This window comes from Mchenga conophoros, linkage group LG6 (genome assembly GCF_057382185.1).
Source record: "Mchenga conophoros isolate Kocher_MC1m ecotype Shallow Benthic linkage group LG6, M_conophoros_male_GT1.1, whole genome shotgun sequence".
NCBI classification, from domain to species: domain Eukaryota; kingdom Metazoa; phylum Chordata; class Actinopteri; order Cichliformes; family Cichlidae; genus Mchenga; species Mchenga conophoros.
The window spans coordinates 21888353-21904745 of record NC_140531.1 but is presented as its reverse complement, the minus strand read 5'-3'; the positions used below and the strand labels follow the sequence as shown (position 1 = coordinate 21904745).

The 16393-nt window shown below is 42.5% G+C and overlaps 1 protein-coding gene and 1 pseudogene across 1 annotated transcript; one reads left to right on the top strand and one right to left on the bottom strand.

Moving 5' to 3' along the window:
• The first annotated feature begins 691 nt into the window (after positions 1-691).
• On the top strand, positions 692-3067 carry LOC146572584 (uncharacterized). Its single transcript, XM_085278492.1, has 4 exons — positions 692-773; positions 2188-2338; positions 2485-2572; positions 2690-3067. Exons 1-4 carry the CDS (start codon positions 692-694, stop codon positions 3065-3067), a joined length of 699 nt encoding a protein of 232 aa, XP_085134618.1.
• A 156-nt stretch (positions 3068-3223) lies between these two features.
• LOC146572583 (uncharacterized) lies at positions 3224-14584 on the bottom strand (annotated as a pseudogene).
• Between the last annotated feature and the right edge of the window lie 1809 nt (positions 14585-16393).

Here is a 16393-nt window from a genome sequence, read left to right as displayed (position 1 = left end):
CTGATTTCAGTTCGTGTGTCGGAGGAGGAACATAGTGGCACAGTCTACAGCATGGATATGGCCATTACTTTTAATAAAATAAAACGATGAGAGTGCGATGGTAAAGTAGAGACTGCTCCAGAACAGAAACAACTGCATTATACTGTTAACACAACTTCGGCTCTTCGCAAGCGCCTGCACAGACAGCATGCTAACGCATGAGCTAGCCAAGAACCCAGAGTTATGTTAAAGCTAAGTAAATGCTGATCCCAGCCCAGCACCGTGATAAAGTGAACTGTCATTTGTGGTGAAGGCAGTCGCTGCTTAACTTCAACTGGTAACAACCTGTTGAGCAGTCAGGCTGCAGCCTTCATTTCCCCATGCACCAGGGATAGTGGAATTGGCTCAGTTTGTGCCCCTTATACCATTTTTGGGTTCTTCTGACCACTTCTCATGCTAGGGCCTTCATCTGGGTCGGAATTTTCTCCAGGACCCAGGTCAGATTGACTACTTTTTCTTTTCAAATATTTATCTATTGCTATCAGCGCTGTCATCTCACAGCATAGCTGTGTCCCAATCCAGTGACCGCACGCTTCGGAGTACGCATTTTGAGACCTATTATGTCAGAGTGACACAACGACGGCTGTCCCAATCCGAAGTGTACTCCAAATGTACGCTTCGTGGTCCCATATATCCCACAATGCATAGCGCGATGGAGCCAGGTCAATGCGTAATGAAGACATCAGCTGCGGAGGAGGTTGAAACGGCGGCGGAGGACAGCTACACCTTAAAATGTAAGATATGTGTGAAGGAGCGAAACAAATGCCAAGATGTAAAAGTCAATGGAAGTTGAATAGTAAATGTCAAGGTGAATCTTGTGTAGGGATGGGTACCGGTATCCGGTGCCATTCTGACATAAACGGTAGTAACCAGACCGAAAAGCAGCGCCCATTTCGGTGCTTTTTTCCCTGAGACGTCATACACTTTGGATTCTAGCCAATCATTTTACCTTTCCGAGGATGGTAGGCGGGCCCAGGTACGTACGTTCTTTTAGAGCAGAGCTACAGAATAAAAAGTGCTTTAAGGTGATACTATGCAAAGGAGGTAACACCTCGAATCTGATGAAACACCTGGTGACACATAGCATTTTTTTAGAAGCTGAGAAATGCACAGTATTTCATAGCTTGCTGCGAGACCTCACACCATGCACATCTACTGCGGGAGTGGTGCCTGTTATCGGACCCGGAGTTAGCAACATCCCCCAAGAACCCGAAGAGGAGATTCCTGGCCCCTAGCCCTGCCAGTGTAGCAGAAATGATGACGGATGATGATGGCAGCAGCAGCCGTTCTTCTCTGGGCGAGTAGCTTAAAGTTGTTCGTGTGTAATTTACGTTGAGTACGCTAACCACGTTATTACATTAATGCACGTAAGGTGAACTAGCAAACACCGTCGTAGTTACATGCGGCTGTCTTCTTGTTTGATGGCAGGTACTCCCTTCACCCTGGCCAAAAAGGCTAAAATGACCAAAGAAAAAGTGGGAAACAGCTAATCATGAGAGGTTTTTAGACAAAATTGGTGTTTTTTCCATTGATTAAGCACTGCTTCCAGCCAAGAGTGATACCATATATGCTCTATAGCTGCAGAAAAGGCTGACATTGTTATCTTTTTACAAAAAAAACAGCTAAACATGAGAGGTTTTTGGACAAAGTGTGTGTTCTCCATTCTTTAAGCACCGGTTCGAGCACTGTTTAAGCACCGGCACCGTTTCAAAAGTACCGGTTTGGTACTGGTATCGGATAAAACCTAAACAATACCCATCCCTAATCTTGTGACACCTGTTGGACCCACGTGACCGTAAATGCACAGTCCTGCAAATCTGTGAATCATTTACCAGACAGAAGGCAGTATAAATAGAAGTATCACCGCTACAAGTGTAATCAATTGTACCAATATTACCCTTCCTGGGCCACAAACCGAAATGTCAACATATACCAGGCAGGAATGTAGCTGTGTACACACCAAATATCTGCGTCCGCAGCACATCACATATTTGCAAAGGTTATCACACCTGCCGTGTCAAATATGACAGAGAACCACCTGACCCCAACCTAGGGCCTGAAAAAGTGAATGTTTTGCCTCAGTCAGTGCTGCCCCTGTCCCACAAGAAATCGTTTTGCCTGACATTGCAGTTTGTATGTCCCACACAGCTGAATATGCTGAACATATGGCAAACAGGGAACTGATAAAACAGAAGTGCAAGATGGTGGGGAATGTAATCCAATGTCCAGCTGCATTTCAGGGACCAAGGAGCAGACGGGTGTTCACGGGTGCAAAACAATCAGCCACAGTGGGTTGGGGGTACAGCAACAGCATGAGGTTTACAATCATTGAGGCACAAGGGACAGTGAACTGTCTGCCCTGTGGTCCCAATCTAGTACATTCTGCTGTGGATGCCATTCAGGGAATAACCTGATTTACATGTGCTATCATATTTCGTCTGTCAGAGCAATCGTGGAGAAGATGGACCTGGTGGGGAAAATCTCCCCTGTGCAGGCCAAACGCAAATGGGAGAACCTAAAGAGGAAATACAAAGTATGTACAGTGGTGGTGACAGATGTATCTCCACACGGAATACTGCGAAATCATCTATGTAAACCTGCACTGTTGCTGTTTTTGCCAACTGCCACCTGTGATGTACTCTGCCCTCAGGAGTGCAAGTATCCAGCGACAGGCGAGGGTGCAAGTGGGAAGCCCACTGCCGCAACATGGCCCTGGTTTGATGCCATGGATGAGGTGCTAGGACAGAGGCCCTCTACCAGGCCTCCTGTCCTAATTTCCTCCATCCAGGAGGACACACCAGGGCCCAGTGCAGTAGTGGGCAACCCACTTCCTCACCAGAAGGAGCAGGAGGATGAGGAGCTGCTGGAGGCACGAGTGGCGAAAAGGAGGAGGGACGGGAAAGATGAACTCTTTGCTCTAATAAAAGAGGACATGGCACAGCAACATCAAATGGAGGAACGGAGAGTCGAGAGGATGGACAGGCTGATAGGTGTCCTTGAGAAGTTAGTGGAGCAGAAAAAGGATTGAGTCGTGTTCACAGACAGCTAATGTACATAGTTGCACTTATGCTGGCATCCCAACCTTTGTTTTGTACAAACAAGATGATTTCAGTTATGTAAATAAAACATTCAGAACATCCCAACTGTATTTGCAACCTGAATGTCCCAGTATGCACAGGCATTGTTAACCAGGCCTGACATTTGGCTGAGGAGGGAGTCTTGGGCAGTGCTGCTGGATCCGCTGGACCAGGACCAGAGAGATGAAGGAGGTGCCACAGGTGAGACCCCTGGTCTGCGTAGCCAGGTACCGAGTGGAGCATCCCACATGGGCGTCCCCAGATGTTGCCCTGGCATGCTCATTCCAACTATCCACTGCCTCATCTTCCACCTGGGTCTGCAGGGCTGGTGAAACTGACGGCTGCCATGTCACTAGAATGTAATCATAACGATGCAAAAACGACATGGTGCCAACAATCATGTTAATACAGATGTCACGTGAAATTCCAGCACTTTGAAGGTGCACCACTGCCTGATGACAAGATCGTGGTCTGGGGGTACCTCCTCCAGGGTAGACATCTCAGCAGATAGCTAGTCCCGCCAGTGTGCACCACTGAGTGCTTCCACACCAGTCTCCCACTCATCTTGGGCATCATCCTCGGGTTCCTCATCTGGGGCCACAATGTCACCAGCACCGATGCAGATGTTATGCAGAACGGCACATGCTGTTATGACCTGCAACAGATGTTTTGTCTTGTAAGTACAGTGTACATGCCAGATTATACACTACAGTTGCCATTATGATTTGACAAACAACAATGATGATTTTATTAGAGTGACGTACATGTGGCACGAAGGTGTGGTGCACCTCCAGCGCTTGCAGAAAGATGACACGGAACCTCGTCTTCATCATTCCAAAAGCACGCTCTATGACAGAGCATGCCCTAGAATGATGTGCGTTGAAGCGCTGGGCTCCCACACCATGGACTGGCCTCTTGTAAAGGGTGATGAGGAGGAGTGGATGTTGGAGACATGGGTACCCTCCATCTGCAAGGATTAAATGCCCTGGGGGAGGGTAACGGGCCTGTCGGTACAGTGGGCTGTGGCAGAGGACCCTGGAGTCATGCACTAACCCTGGCCAGCCCACATGTGTATGAACAAAGCAGCCCTGATGATCACATACCGCCTGCAAGACTATAGACGGGAACAACTCCCTGTTCCTGTAGCACTGACCATCAGGGCTGCTGGGGGGCTTGATGTGGACATGGCAGCAGTCAATTGCACCAGCAGCTTTCACAAAAGCCCTGTGTCCTGCCAGCTGTGCAAACCCACTGGACATGGAATCTAGGTCTTCTGGGGTCTGAGGGAGGTGGATGACCTGATGGCGAGTGGCCACCACCTCCTCTGTGACCCTGTGCACGATGCGGTGAACAATGGAACGGGGTATTGCAAACACCCTGAACACAACCCTGTAGGCTGCTCCACTTGCCAGCCAGAAAAGGAACATAAGGGCCTCGATCGGGGCACCCCAACCATGTCTCCGATCCTGGTTAAGTAGATTCATCAGCGCTGTCACGGACTCCCTGCTGAGGCGGAAATCAGGCCTGGTGTCCTCATTATTGAAGAATGTTTCCAGGACTGGGACACTAAGGTTAATCCTGCAGTACAGGGGTCTGGTGAAGGCAAATACAGGAAATGACAGACATTGTTTTATTCTTGTCATTATTCTGACTGTTGCTGTTCTTCTTTTAGCAGACAGTGGACACTGTACTTGTGGGAACATTATTTGGGTTTTTTGTTAATTGCACTTGTGTGGAATGTCCTAGGATATACTGCTGCAGTTTGCAGGCTACGGGCACAGACACTCCTATTTGGGATTCACATCTACAGTGGTATATATCAGGGTGTTACACTAGTACACAGGTACACACGTCAAATATCTCATGTCGACATGTATTTATCACTGTACCTGCACGTGGTTGTCTCGTAGTCGCAACAGGATCATTCGTCTGTGACAGGTGGGTTGTTGGGGCTCTTCCATTAGCAGAGAAATTACACACGCAAGGACGTGGTCTGTATCCATGTTGCCGATCGGGAGGGGTGGTATGGGAGGGCACAGCTGGTGACACAAATGTGAAGGGTAGATTGTCCCATTTCACAAGCCTCTCACTTCCGCACTTCTCATACTTCGTAGTACTTGCTGTACGTAGTACGGGGACTGCGTGTACTCCGGAGCGTGCGGTCGCTGGATTGGGACACAGCCCATGACTACTATGTAATTTCTTCTTCTGTTTTACTGGCAGTTGGCAACTCATTTAATTAGAGCAGGTAGTTGTACTGCCCTCTAGTGGAAGATAATGCAATTGTTCTGCCTGTCACTCAGACCAGTTGTTTAGAGTACTAATCAGGTGGAACCAGATAATCTTTCACGGCACACCTGATCATTTCTCAGAGCACACCTACGTGCCGCAGCACACTGGTTGGGAAACACCGGTATAACAGATGTCTTTATCCTGGGTGTAATTAACCCTTTAAAGCCGGTCGGAGCAGGCACGCTCCGTTTTGCAACCACGTAAGCTAGCGCAATAATGTTTTTTACATATGAAACCGGAGAAGTTGTCTTATGCCATCAGCTTGCCCTAGGTCACGGTTTCCTTCCACATATAGCTTTGCAAAAATTGCATAAAAAGCACAACAAAAACATAATATTCCAGAAACACGCTTTGCCGATCCGATCAGCTGTTCGTAACACTTCCTACGCTGTCAGCGCGAACTATCGCATGTCCGCCATTACCTGCCCGAAACCGGAAGTGACCTCATTTTTGCGGAAATGTAGTTTTTTACCATCAGGGCCTGCCTGTACTGGTGTTTTTAAAAGTTATGTTTGACTTTATGACTTTCTGTGTCATTTCTGGGATGCTTAGAAATCAAATTGCACTGCTGGATGCAGTTTATTTTGATGCATATGCTGTTTTTTGCAAATTTGCATTATAATATTTATTTTCGTTTTTCCTGCAGTATATAAAAATTGGTGTATTTCAAAAATAAAACTATGAAGACACTCAAAATAAATTTCCTGTGGTGGGAAACTATTTTGTGCAACTTTTTTGTATTTACAGTTTTGAGGGATAAGCCTCTTAAATGTCTCTAACTAGAAATATATGTTAAAAAAACAAAAACGATTTCCAATTTTTTGGGATTTTATTGCACTTTTTTGCAATTTATGTAGTTATTAAAATTTGGGCTATAATGGTTGTATTGATGTATAGCAACTTGAAATGCTCCCAAAAATGGCACTACAGCATGTAAAAGTATAATATAAGCTCTGGCGGACTTGGTTCTATGGTAGGTCTTAAAGGGTTAAGTAATGTACTGCATTACTTCTCAGAAAAGTGTTCTGTGTAATATGCGCAATAATTACTTTTTTGAATAACACTGATCACAACAAGGGGAAATAGCTCCAACATGCACAACCATTTGACCATGCAGCATGTAATTAATTTGCATGAATATAATGCCTTTGATATGCTGCTCAGAGATGGTGGTGACTCTCAAAGTGGAGTCAATGAGAATCAGTAAGGGAATTGATAGGGAATCAAATCGATAAATGATATCCACAATTGAATCGGAATTGCTAAATTCTTATCAATTCCCATCCCTGATTATACTATAACATATATTCTCACCAACCAGTTGACTCACTCTCGTTGACTTGACGATACTTTCTTAACAGTGGGATCAGAGGTCAAATGTAAAATGATATTTGGATGCAAACTATAATGTGATATTTAGAATACCCACATGTCAAAATTATTTACTTAAGGCTGCAAACACAAAGTTGGCAAAATTTTAAACAAAGTTTTAAAGCTTAGGAAAAGTTTGACCTTATTTGACCTTGAAGAAGAAGTCAGGGATCCAAAGTAACGTGATATTTAGAATCCCCATAAATTATTCTCTATATGCCTACATGTTGTCAGTACAAACAACAGCATTAAGAAACGTTGTTTTAAATAGCATTATCATGGCTTTGACCTTCATATCAGTCTACTGACAATGAAGATGAGGTCAGAGGTCAAATGTGACATAGTATTTTAAATCTTTATACAGTACTTTCTATATGAATACAATACACACCACATTTGTAAAATTCATTGTTTTTAAGTTGTACGAGTTTTTGTCAGTTATGAACCAATAAATCATTAAGCTGACCTTGAAGAACCTGGTGGACGTAAGACAAATTTTAATGGATTGTTTACATGACCCCACTCTACACTCCTACAAAGTTTTATCAGAATTCATTCAAAACTTTTCGACCTATCGTGTTTACAGACAGAATATTGATATGCACACATGGATGCACACATGCTACCAAAAACATAAGCTAAGGTAACATAAGGTAACATAAGGTAATCAAAGTAAGCCATAAAATAAAAACCCATAAAATAGTCAACTAGATAACCTCTGTTTGAAAAAGTATGCAGGTATTGCCATTATTGTATTAGATAGGGATCTTAAAGTTGCCTTTACATAGATTGCTTCCAGACTTTGTGATTTTTTCGCTTGTAATTTAAAAAGGTCAAGTGCTATGTTCTGTGAAATCTGTTTCACAAACTGGGAAATGGGCAGAGCCACTGAGAGCCTTAAAGCATGATTAGAAATGTAAAGGTGATTTTTCAGTGACAAGGGAATAATCAAAAAAGGGGGAAGGACAAGATTGAATTGTACACATATGTATAAATATATCTGTAGCCTTAACCGTTGACTTAAAATTATCCAGCCACCCATTCAACCTTCAGTCATCAAGGAAAAATGTATATTCTCTGACCAGTTGAAGGTGAAATCAATCACAAAGAGCATGCTGTGAAGACTGTTACAACAATTACTTCAGTCACTAGCCTGTAGTTTGCATGCTAGATGCCATCTTGTCTGCAAACACGTGCTAACTAACCACTGACTGGTCGCAAAACTGTGAAGAATGGGAGTCAAACCAGAAACAGAAAATATTTACCTTCAAAGTAAAAGCTGTGCCTTAGCCCTGTGTAGGGCCTAAGGCTGTGGTTCCCAAACTTTTTTTGCTGGGCCCCCCTTTGTTTTACAAGAAAAATGTTCGCCCCCCCCCCACGCACGCACACACACACACACACACACACACACACACACACACACACACACACACACACACACATCCTCCAACCACACACCCATATTTTGCTCCATTGCAGTTTATTTCACACCTCAAACATTTAGTAAACAATTAAGCAAATACAAGTAATCTGCAATAAATTACAGGTAGTGATAAAATAAACTACTAACTCTTTTACGCTACGGTCACACCTACACGGGTATTTTTGAAAACACAGCTGTTTCGTCCACACGTAAACGACGTTTCGAAACACCGAAAACAGATTTTTTTTTTTGCGTTTACGTGTGGACGAGGAATACAGAGTTCGTCACGCAACGTCAAAGGTATGTGCCTTTTTTCACGTCACGCTGTGCGCCACGTTATTGTTTACATGAGATGAATTGCAGAATGGCAGATAGAGACTAAATACTGTTACTCTAACTATCTTCAGGTTTTACACGCTTACATACACACAGTTATTGTCCCTCCATTTACAAAGGCAGAGGCGTCACGATGTGATTATTTTACGTGTAGTTGTTTTTTTTCCTGTGTAATAATCAGAGGTGTGGACTCGAGTCATATGACTTGGACTCGAGTCAGACTCGAGTCATTAATTTTATGACTTTAGACTTGACTTGAAAAAATGTTCTAAGACTTGTGACTTGACTTGGACTTTTACACCAATGACTTGGGACTTGAATTGGACTTGAACCGGTTTACCTGAAAAGACTTGATATTTCACCCCAAATATAAAATTTAACATGCATATTATATAGAGATTGAAAATGTGACGTCATTCAGGGGTAAAACCGCAAAGGATTCTGGGAACTCGTGGCAAGAGGTACTAGCGCACGCAGGCTTTCAATTGAAATCAGTCACACAGCGATAAAAAGAAACACAAAAAATGTCAAGAAGCCGTTGTATTATTAACTGCAATAGCCGGTCGCATGACAGCCACGGGAAGCCGACGGGTAAAGAGATCGGTTGTTATCGGACGAAGTAACAAAGACGCGACGGATGGCCTGGATTGCAGCCATTCAAAGATCAAATATAACGTCTCAGAACACTCCAGCTCACAGGTTAGTCTGCTCCAAGCATTTCCACAAAGGTCAGAGTTTTGTAGTAGTTAATACATCATTTTTCTTAACATAATTGGTGATATAGGTTACAAGTAACTCTGGCGCTGAACAGAAATTGTCGCGCTATGCTCCTTTATTTATTGTGCATAAATAGTGAATTTTCCTGACACAATATTGTGTTTCGCTTCTGTTATTACCAGAAGTGACAATTACCAGAAGCGACAAAAACATATACTTTTATTCACAGGGTAAAACAGGTTTTTGTATCACCAATTGCCCAGTGCGATTACAGCATACAGTATTATTGTCACTGCTACATTTCTGTAATGCGAACCAGAAATTATTTCCACTACTAATTAATTACCCTTGAGCTCAAAGGTCCTATTAATAAACGGTTAACGAATGTGTATTTATGACGACGATTTGTGAGACTGGTAAACTTATGATATGTACAATGGTCTTTCGTTCTACACGGTGCATTTCAAGGGTCTGTACCCATCCGGCGGTAAACTGTACCTGGGCTTGTTGCAGTGACCTGAAGTTACTAAACTTCATGAGTGTATGCACTCACTCCAAGAACCGTATGATTATAAATATGCATATAAATATGCTAAGATGAGATAGCTGACTTCATCTAACTAGCAAATGTTGTCCAGGCTACGTTGGTGATGCAGTTTTTTTAATGTATATGATATTTTTGTCATGCGATTTTAAAGCCGGTCCTACAACCGCATCCAAGAATAACATGCAGCTTATCTCAGAACTGTCGGTGAAAATTATTCTTGGAGCTAGGTTTAATTGAGCTGCATTTTAAAGAGGTGCAATTTCACAATTTGTGTATATTTTCTACGTTCACTATTTCGTCATGTGTTGAGAAAAACACAGATTTAAAAATTACATGGTCTAATATTTACATTTAGCATAACTGCAACATTATTTTTTCATTTTTTTTTTAAGACTCGAAAGGACTTGAAATTCAAAATTTCAGACTTGTGACTTGACTCGGACTTTTACACCAGTGACTTGAGACTCGACTCTGACTTGCCTGACATTACTTGAGACTTGCAAAACAATGACTTGGTCCCACCTCTGGTAATAATATTCAACATTGCTATCAATACATTTTTCAAAAAATGCCTCTCTGTGCAAAATAGGTTTAAAAAACATAACCAGCTGTGGGATACTGTTTGTCCGTGATTTGAACCGAGGGAACAAATCGTGGCAGGATCAGCCTGATATTATTTGTATCCCACTGTAACTTTACTGTATAAAGTATAGTATAGTATGTATATCTCCAAAATGTCAGGAGTAGTTAGTCATTACAAGAAGTGTTTGTGAACTAAAAATCACGAATGTGAGAGGTTAATAACAGATATGATTCAATGCAGAGAGGTCTATTAATACATAGTGAGTGAGAAAGGTGACTTGAAAGGAAAAACTCAATGCATCATGGGAATCCCCCGGCAGCCTACGTCTATTGCAGCATAACTAAGGGAGGATTCAGGGTCACCTGGTCCAGCCCTAACTATATGCTTTAGCAAAAAGGAAAGTTGTAAGCCTAATCTTGAAAGTAGAGATAGTGTCTGTCTCCCGAATCCAAACTGGAAGCTGGTTCCACAGAAGAGGGGCCTGAAAACTGAAGGCTCTGCCTCCCATTCTACTTTCAAATACTCTAGGAACAATAAGTAGGCCTGCAGAGCGAGAGCGAAGTGCTCTAATAGGGTGATATGGTACTACAAGGTCATTAAGATAAGATGGGGCCTGATTATTTAAGACCTTGTATGTGAGGAGCAGGATTTTGATTTCAGTTCTAGATTTAACAGGAAGCCAATGAAGGGAAGCCAAAACAGGAGAAATATGCGCTCTCTTTCTAGTCCCTGTCAGGACTCTTGCTGCAGCATTTTGGATTAGCTGAAGGCTTTTCAGTGAGTTTTTTGGACATCTTGATAATAATGAATTACAGTAGTCAAGCCTGGAAGTAATAAATGCATGAGCTAGTTTTTCAGCGTCACTCTGAGACAGGATATTTCTAATTTTAGAGATGTTGTGCAAATGGAAGAACGCAGTCTTACACATTTGTTTAATATGTGCGTTGAAGGACATATCCTGGTCAAAAATGACTCCAAGGTTCCTCACCGCGTTACTGGAGGCCAAGGTAATGCCATCCAGAGTAAGAATCTGGTTAGATACCATGTTTCTAAGCTTTTCAGGGCCGAGTACAATAACCTCAGTTTTGTCTGAATTAAGAAGCGGAAAGTTAGCGGCCATCCAGGTCTTTATGTCTTTAAGACATTCCTGCAGTTTAACTAATTGGTGTGTGTTATCTGGCTTCATGGACAGATAGAGCTGGGTGTCATCTGCATAGCAGTGAAAATGTATGCTATGTCTTCTAATGATGCTGCCTAAGGAAAGCATGTATAATGTAAACAGAATTGGACCTAGCACTGAACCCTGTGGAACTCCATAATTAACCTCAGTGTGTGAAGAGGACTCTCCATTTATATGCACAAATTGGAGTCTATTACAGGGAGTGCAGAATTATTAGGCAAATGAGTATTTTGTCCACATCATCCTCTTCATGCATGTTGTCTTACTCCAAGCTGTATAGGCTCGAAAGCCTACTACCAATTAAGCATATTAGGTGATGTGCATCTCTGTAATGAGAAGGGGTGTGGTCTAATGACATCAACACCCTATATCAGGTGTGCATAATTATTAGGCAACTTCCTTTCCTTTGGCAAAATGGGTCAAAAGAAGGACTTGACAGGCTCAGAAAAGTCAAAAATAGTGAGATATCTTGCAGAGGGATGCAGCAGTCTCAAAATTGCAAAGCTTCTGAAGCGTGATCATCGAACAATCAAGCGTTTCATTCAAAATAGTCAACAGGGTCGCAAGAAGCGTGTGGAAAAACCAAGGCGCAAAATAACTGCCCATGAACTGAGAAAAGTCAAGCGTGCAGCTGCCAAGATGCCACTTGCCACCAGTTTGGCCATATTTCAGAGCTGCAACATCACTGGAGTGCCCAAAAGCACAAGGTGTGCAATACTCAGAGATATATAGCCACCTTCCATGTTTTTGGAAGTAGTTTTTAGTTTGTTGTTAGTTTTAGCTATTTTAGGGGGATATCTGTGTGTGCGTCCCTGAAGCTGCAGGTTCAGCGCATCGAGATGGCTCGTGATATCACACAAAAAGGCCAGCTCACACAGAAACTCTTGCTCCCTGAGCTCAGCTGTGTCTTGCCCTTTGCTTTCCAGAAACTGAAATATTTCCTCGCGTAGCTCGAAACATCTGTTCAGTACTTTCCCTCGGCTTAACCACCTCACCTCCGTGTGATACGGCACGTCTCCGTATTCCGAACCAAACTCCTCAAGAAAAGATTTGAATTGGCGGTGATTCAGACCTTTGGCTCTTATAAAGTTAACTACTCGTGTTACTGCGGTCATAACATGTTCCATCTTTAGGGCTTTGCCACAAAGTGATTCTTGATGTATGATGCAGTGATAAACAGTCAGCTCACCTGCACAGTTCTCCGCTCGCATCTTCTCCCGTACCCTGCCCACCAGTCCGCTCCTTTGACCGCACATCACTGGTGCATCTGTGACACACTAATGTGTGATCCCATCAGAAGTAGTACTTAAAAGAAAGAGAGATTTGTCACCGAAGTGAACTATGTTTAATGAGGTAGTTGCACCCCCCAGCCTCCGGGTGGCGCATTGTTCAGTGAGACAGAATAGCGAGGTCATAGGTCCTCCTCTCCAATATGGCAGAAGCGAGGCAAAGAGAAACTTCACCAGTTGTCTCTGTCTCATCATTTCCTTGTTTTGCAGGTTTGTAACCGGTAAAACTATATTAAAACGGTTGTAAAATATTGATAAGAAACACAGCTAAATGTGGGGGTATAAATCAGCAGGTAAACCCTGTTATTTGTTACGTTTTATGAAGTAGAAGGACTGAAAAAAAATGCCAAAGCCTAGCCAGCCGCGGGCGCCATTTTGGTTTCCTTTCTCCACTTATTTCAGGTCGTTTTAGCTGAATAAGCTCCTTGTCGTGTCCTGATTTTGTGAATATGAATGTTAATCTGCTGTTGGCAGTGAAGAACGACTGTTTACTGGTTCTGAAAAGTGATTTTGAGAATGTTAAAGCTAAAGCTAAGCCTGCCAGCATACACATGACTCTTTCATGTATTTGTGAGCTACTAAGCTAAATTGGTTTAAGACCAAGCACTGGTATGGTGGTTAAAACAATCAGAATACATAGGTATTTGGGTTAAGAGTTAAATAGAGGTAAAAATGTATTTGAACATGCATTTCATATTGTTTTGAATTGTCATTCAGAGAGAATAGCCGAGTAAATGATTTGAAGGTCACTACACGTGAAGTACTCTTGTTTCCCATGAAAAGATCGTGGTATTGCAGCTTGAACATACAGACGGTTTTATTGTTATTTCTGTTGTATATAGAGAATGGTGATGCTGCAAGTTAAAAATACATGTGATTGTATAAATAAATATGGCAGAAGCGAGGCAAAGAGAAACTTCACCAGTCGTCTCTGTCTCATCATTTCCCTGTTTTGCAGGAACATTTAATCTGTTTTACCGGCCCATACTCTGGGTCAGTTACACATCATCTGTCGTTAACCCCACAAGTTTTTCCCATGGCAACTTCATTTCAGTTAGACATTTGGAAACCTCTTCAAATATTTCCTTCCATGTGGTTGTTCCATGCATTGATTTTAATCCTAAAAGTTCTTCCGTAACACAGAGAGTTGAGTCCACACCACAGATGAAGACTGAAAGCTGGGCAGTATCAGAGGCGTCGCTGCTCTCATCCACAGCGAGGGAGAATGCAACGAAACTGTTTCCCTTCTCCATCAGCTGGTTATTTAGATTGTTGGCAAGTTCACGTGTGCGATCAGCTACTGTGTTTCTGCTCAGGCTAACATTTGAAAATGCTTGCTTTTTCTCTGGGCACACAACGTCGCAAACTTTCATCATACAACTTTTCACAAACTCTCCCTCACTGAAGGGCCGGGCTGATTTTGCGATCTCTGCTGCCACAACAAAACTAGCCTTTACAGCAGCCTCACTTTGTGATATGGCTTTTTTGAACATAGTCTGTTGTGAAACAAAACTTCTTTTCATCTCTTCTGCTTTCCGACACCTTTGAATCATGTCCTTGTACTTCTCTTGGTGTTTCGTTTCATAGTGTCGTCTAATGTTGTACTCCTTGGTTAAAGCCACATGAGCTCCACATGCAAGACAAACAGGTCTGTCTTTTACATAGGTAAACAGATATTCTGTCTCCCACCTGTCCAGAAAGCTCCTGTTTTTGTTCTTTCTTTTCGCCATTTTGGGAGAGGTAGCGCGGCAGTATTCGCGCGGTTGCTATGACTACAGTCAACAGAGGAGAGAACATGGGTCCTGTCCTGACTGACGCACCAAAACGCCAACAGAGCATTCTGGGAGTTGTAGTATTAGCTCTAATAGTAATTTGGTATGGCCTCGCGGGCCAAATGTAATTAGGCTGCGGGCCAAATTTGGCCCGCGGGCCAGAGTTTGACACCTATGCTCTAATAGGATATTATGGTCAACAGTATCGAATGCTGCACTAAGGTCGAGCAGGACAAGCACAGAGATGAGTCCACTGTCAGAGGCCATAAAAAGATCATTTGTAACCTTCACTAAAGCGGTTTCTGTGCTGTGATAAGCTCTGAAACCTGACTGAAACTCTTCAAATAAACCATTCCTCTGCAGATGATCTGTTAGCTGTTTGACAACTACTCTTTCAAGGATTTTTGATATGAAAGGAAGGTTGGAGATTGGCCTATAATTAGCTAAGACTGCTGGGTCTAGAGATGGCTTTTTGAGTAAAGGTTTAACTACAGCTAGCTTGAAGGCCTGTGGTACATAGCCGATTATTAGAGATAGGTTGATCATATTTAAGATCGAATAATTAATTAATGGCAGGACTTCTTTGAGCAGTTTTGTAGGAATGGGGTCTAAAAGACACGTTGATGGTTTGGAGGAAGTAATTATTGAAGTTAACTCAGAAAGATCAATTGGAGAAAAAGAGTCTAACTTAACATCAATGGTACTAAGAGTAGCTGTAGATAATATTGCATCTGTCAGTGATGAATAGTAAGATGTTCTGGCTTTGCAGAGGGCTTTCTTATAAAGCAGCAAACTATTTCTCCAGGCTAAATGATGATCCTCTAAATTTGTGACACGCCATTTCCTCTCCAGATTACGAGTCATCTGCTTTAGGCTACGTGTTTGAGAATTATACCACGGAGTCAGGTACTTCTGATTAGAGACCTTAGTTTTCACAGGAGCTACAGTATCCAGAGTCGTACGTAGTGAGGAGGTGAAATTATTGACAAGATAATCGACCTCTGTTGGGGTAGCGTTCAGATAGCTGCTCTGCTCTGTGTTGGTACAGGGCATTGAAGATGATAACAGTGGGTGGATTATATTCTTAAACTTAGTTACAGCGCTTTCAGAAAGACATCTACTGTGATAAAGTCTACTCTCCACTGCTGTGTAATCAATTATTGTAAATGTTATCAGGAAATGATCAGACAGGAGAGGGTTTTCAGGAAACACTGTTAAATGTTCAGTTTCTATGCCATATGTTAAAACAAGATCTAGAGTGTGATTAAAGTGGTGGGTGGGTTCTTTTACATTTTGAGAGAAACCAATTGAGTCTAATAACAGATTAAATGCCATGTTGAGGCTGTCATTTTTAGCATCTACATGGATGTTAAAATCACCCACAATAATTATTTTATCTGAGCTCAGAACTAAATTAGATATAAAGTCTGAGAAATCAGAGAGAAACTCTGTGTAAGGCCCAGGTGGACGATAGATGATAACAAGTAAGACTGGTTTCTGAGTTTCACAGCTGGGGTGGACGAGGCTAAGCATCAGGCTTTCAAATGAATTAAAAATCTGTTTTGGTCTTTCATTGATTAACAGGCTGGTGTGAAAAATTGCTGCCACACCGCCCCCTCGGCCTGTGCTTCGAGATTTCTGGTAGTTAGAATGACTCGGGGGTGTTGATTCATTTAAACTAACATAATCATCCTGCTGCAACCAGGTTTCTGTAAGGCAGAGTAAATCAATTTGTTGATCAATTATTAAGTCATGTACTAACAGAGA